Source organism: Lygodium microphyllum, chromosome 13 (genome assembly GCF_053477565.2).
Source record: "Lygodium microphyllum isolate KBCC chromosome 13, Lygodium_microphyllum_v1.1.10, whole genome shotgun sequence".
Taxonomy (NCBI): Eukaryota; Viridiplantae; Streptophyta; class Polypodiopsida; order Schizaeales; family Lygodiaceae; genus Lygodium; species Lygodium microphyllum.
The window spans coordinates 97,827,998-97,831,812 of NC_141147.1; the positions used below are offsets into that span (position 1 = coordinate 97,827,998).

General features: G+C 42.2%; 1 protein-coding gene across 1 annotated transcript; it reads left to right on the top strand.

Annotated features, from left to right (window-relative positions):
- Nucleotides 1-795: 795 nt before the first annotated feature.
- On the top strand, nt 796-3,271 carry LOC148026943 (uncharacterized). The gene is made up of 5 exons (XM_087690546.1): nt 796-1,359; nt 1,717-2,054; nt 2,185-2,662; nt 2,870-2,946; nt 3,101-3,271. Exons 1-5 carry the CDS (start codon nt 885-887, stop codon nt 3,158-3,160), a joined length of 1,428 nt encoding a protein of 475 aa, XP_087546672.1. The 5' UTR covers nt 796-884; the 3' UTR covers nt 3,161-3,271.
- The last annotated feature ends 544 nt before the right edge of the window (nt 3,272-3,815 follow it).

The window sequence follows — 3,815 nt, forward strand, 5'->3', positions numbered from 1 at the left end:
GAGGTGGTTGGCTTTTAGGCTTTGTATGGATAACCTATTGGATTGGCTTGATGCGCAATATATGCGTGTGCATATGTGACACATTGTTCGATGGTTTTGCCGGATCTATGCAAAGACAATTTGGAATCAAGAGTTTTGGTAGGCTTACAAGTGATTGTCCTATTTCTACACATTTCTACATATAGATGATAAACTGTTTGGTGATCCTGATTCCTGCTGGTTCTATAGAAAGGCAAGTTGGGGTCAAGAGTTTCGGTCGGCTGACATTAAAGTGATTGTCCGAAATTGGGCGGTAGTGTATCGCGTTCGATTCGCCTTCTAATAGCACGTTGGGTTAAATGTATAGTTAGCGCATCTGGATGTTGCGGGATCAGCCCGAGGCGCCCGAGGCACAACCTTAGACATTTAGATAAAGCCAAACTAAGACATTATATATATATATTTATGTATGTATGTATGTATGTTAGATCTGACGCGGATGGTTTCGAACGATACTATTACGTAACAAGCTGGCCGCCTGCAGCATCATCAACAGCTAGAATTGGGTTTGTCGTACTACTGCTGGATCCCCCCGCGCACGCTGACAAATCGTCTGACACACCGCGTCCGATAGCTGGTGTGAGGATCCTCTGCCAATCCGGCTTGGGCCTCGGACCCGTCGGTTATTGCGAGGCTGCAGATCTTACGTATTATATCTCTTCCGATTAAGTCCTCAATCAGATTATGACTGGAGGAATTATAGAGAGACAGTGATCAGTAGCTGAGTGTGGATACTGAAGGCACGTCGTCGCTGCTAGTTTGTAGACTGCAGCTTCAATTCTCCTTGCTAATTCTCGCATCCACCCTCCATTAGATACGTTCATTCTCGGTGATTGATCTCCAATATGTCGCCTGACCCACAGAAGCCGCGGCCATTGCCGGCGGGCTTTAGATCTCCTGCTCCTGATCTCGATCTCTCTCTGGGATCAGGCCGTAACTCCAGTTGCTCTAATCCAGATTGCAGCGACAATTTCAGCACATTAACGGCTACCCATTTCGACCTCTCGTTGGGATCAGCTGTTGTTAATTGGGATGATCGGACTTCCGCTAATGCTGCATATACAGATCACCACGCTGATAATGGTGATCATGACAATGACCGTGATACAATTCAAGAAGAGCCTGTAAGTCAGCGACCATGGCGGTCTGCTGCCCCGGCAGCTGGATGTAGCAGCGATGGTGCAAAGCCGGTGAACAGTTCGTATCAGCAGTTCGCAGACCTGCAGTTTTATGTGAAGGCTATGGAGGAAGAGCGTCAGAGGATGCTATTAACGGGAGGGGACGCCAATTACCCTTTAGCTCTGGAGCTATTGAGCAATGGTATGACAGTTGCTAATTAAATATTCTCACGCCGTGGTCTATGTATGTATTTGGATGCACTATTATTGTGATTTAACTGTTATTAGTCTTGTACCATTGGCTAGATAAGCCGAACTAATGGTAAAGACAATTGAACATGGGGTCGGGATTGTGAAGCAATCTCTCATCTCTGCCTTGCTTTTCATCTCACGCATTAAGTCATTAACCTTTTATGCAATCGCTGTTGTGGATTCTCTCTCTCTCTCTCTCTCTCTCTCTCTGTCTCTCTCTCTCATACACCATTTCGTTCATGTGTTAATATCATGAATATTGCAGTAACTAATACATTCATCTCTTTGTATTCGTATCGTCTTACAGCTATAGCAGCCTCTAAAAACCAACTTGCTCGCCATGTCTTGTCCTCTCCCCTTGATATAGTCAAAGGTCTCCTTCTCTCTCAAGCTCATAACAATATCCAACTTACTACAGACAGAACATCAAGCACGACATCTTCCGTCGCTAGCCCTAGCGGCATGAATCGAGTTGACATCAGTACATCATCTTCTTCGTATCATGATTGGACGCAACTATCACTCGGCCTGATTCAGGCTCCGGCCAGAGCAACAACGCCCACATCAGCAGCCGCAACAGGAGCGGAGGATGCCTGCATGTGGAATGAACCAGCTGGTCACCAAACGAGTAATAATTCTTTGCATGTAAGCGGTTGCATCTCATCGCCTTGGTATGTGAAAATCAGAATGGTTGCATTCGTAACTGGGGGATATAGACCAGTGAATCCATTATAACTTGCCCGAAAAGTAATAAAATGCCTTGGTGATAATGCAGGACGTTGGCTCAGCCGGTATTCTAAGATCATCGGAAAGATCTATAGATACTGGCAGGGACATCGCCGCACCTCCTTTTTTTTACCTCAGCGAATCAGACCGTGGTGACCATGTAACTCCGTGTCCAATATCCACAGCCCCAACTACGAGTGGCACACATATGATGGGGCCAAAAAGCAATCACCAAAAATCTACATGTAATCCCACAAGGTTAAATGTTCACCCACCCGAGTGTTCAACACCTGTCAATGGCTTGAAATCCGCAACAATAAATAACACTAATTATGCTCAACATGAGGCATCCATGAACATGTCTAATGGCACTTCTCCTTTGGCACATCAAATTAATGATTATTGCAATGGCACAAATCAAGCACCATTGCCAGCTGTAGTCGGCGGTCGCAAACCTCGTCGGTCTTGGACACCAAATTTGCATCGGAAATTCTTGATGGCTCTTCGTCAACTAGGCGGCCCTAATTGTGAGTCTAAATATGATTTCAATTGCTTCTCATACATATAGATATACAAGCATTTGTGCATACACATCTACACGCATGTCTATAGATGTATAAGTATCTATGTGTATATGTATACATACGCATGACTACACACGCTTACACTTACATACACACATAAAATGTGCATTTCATTCATTCATTCGTTTTTTCATCGACTTGCCATTGTAGTGGCTACCCCTAATCATATACGTGAGGTCATGAACGTGGAGGGACTCACTAATGTGGAGGTCAAAAGCCACCTTCAAGTAAGTTGTAGATGATTTAGGAGTTTATATCTACCTAATATTCCTAATGAAAGTTGATTTCGATATGAAGGATGATCAAAGCATTTCCAAAATTGAAGTACACCTTTGATACTCCCTCAATTAAGACTACTTTGTCTTTTCTTGTTCATTGTAGAAATATCGCTTGCATGCCTCAAGAAATTGGCACTTGATGCAAAGGATGAATGCGACATAAAAACCAATGATGATTGAGCCATTTGGTGCCTCCACGACTCCTCAACAAAAACATTTAGAAATCTCCTAGTTAGGATAAATCACCATGCTTCCTTCTATACGAAAAAACCAAATCAACATAATTTTGATCTCTTTCAAGTCATCTTGAACAAATTTTGGTCAAAGCTAATCGATCTAAAATCACCCAAGAAAAAAGTTTGCTTTTTCTCACTTAAATGTCAAGTAGAGATATTCTATACTCATATTTAGATTAATTGGTTGCAAGTTTCTTTGGTGGTATTGAAAACTTATTTGCAACATGAATGTATCGACATTCCCTAACGAACTGAGTCTTATTTTAGTTACACTACAAGAGATTTCGCTTGCAAAAGGGCCTCACACATGCATTTCTTAGATTTTAAAAGAAAAAAAACGAAACCTACATCTAAAATTATGTATCAATGAAGCACAAGCATGGCTTCACATTACACTTTTAAATGCATTATGATCAAAACTCTTTCATAGCAGTTTACATTCCCATTTATACTCATCCCTATTGCAATTTTAATGCAAATTTCCATGCACCTATAAATGTGTTGGATATTGATACCAACAAGAAAACTAGGGAGTTGCAAGTTGTATAGTTACACCTGCAAATGAAGCTAGATCAGCTATAA

Excerpts from the sequence above, each read along its gene's own strand:
- LOC148026943 (XM_087690546.1), top strand. The coding sequence starts at position 885 with ATGTCGCCTGACCCACAGAAGCCGCGGCCATTGCCGGCGGGCTTTAGA. Across the intron at positions 2,663-2,869 it reads TCAACTAGGCGGCCCTAATT|TGGCTACCCCTAATCATATA; the intron begins GTGAGTCTAAAT and ends TTGCCATTGTAG. Across the intron at positions 2,947-3,100 it reads AGGTCAAAAGCCACCTTCAA|AAATATCGCTTGCATGCCTC; the intron begins GTAAGTTGTAGA and ends TGTTCATTGTAG.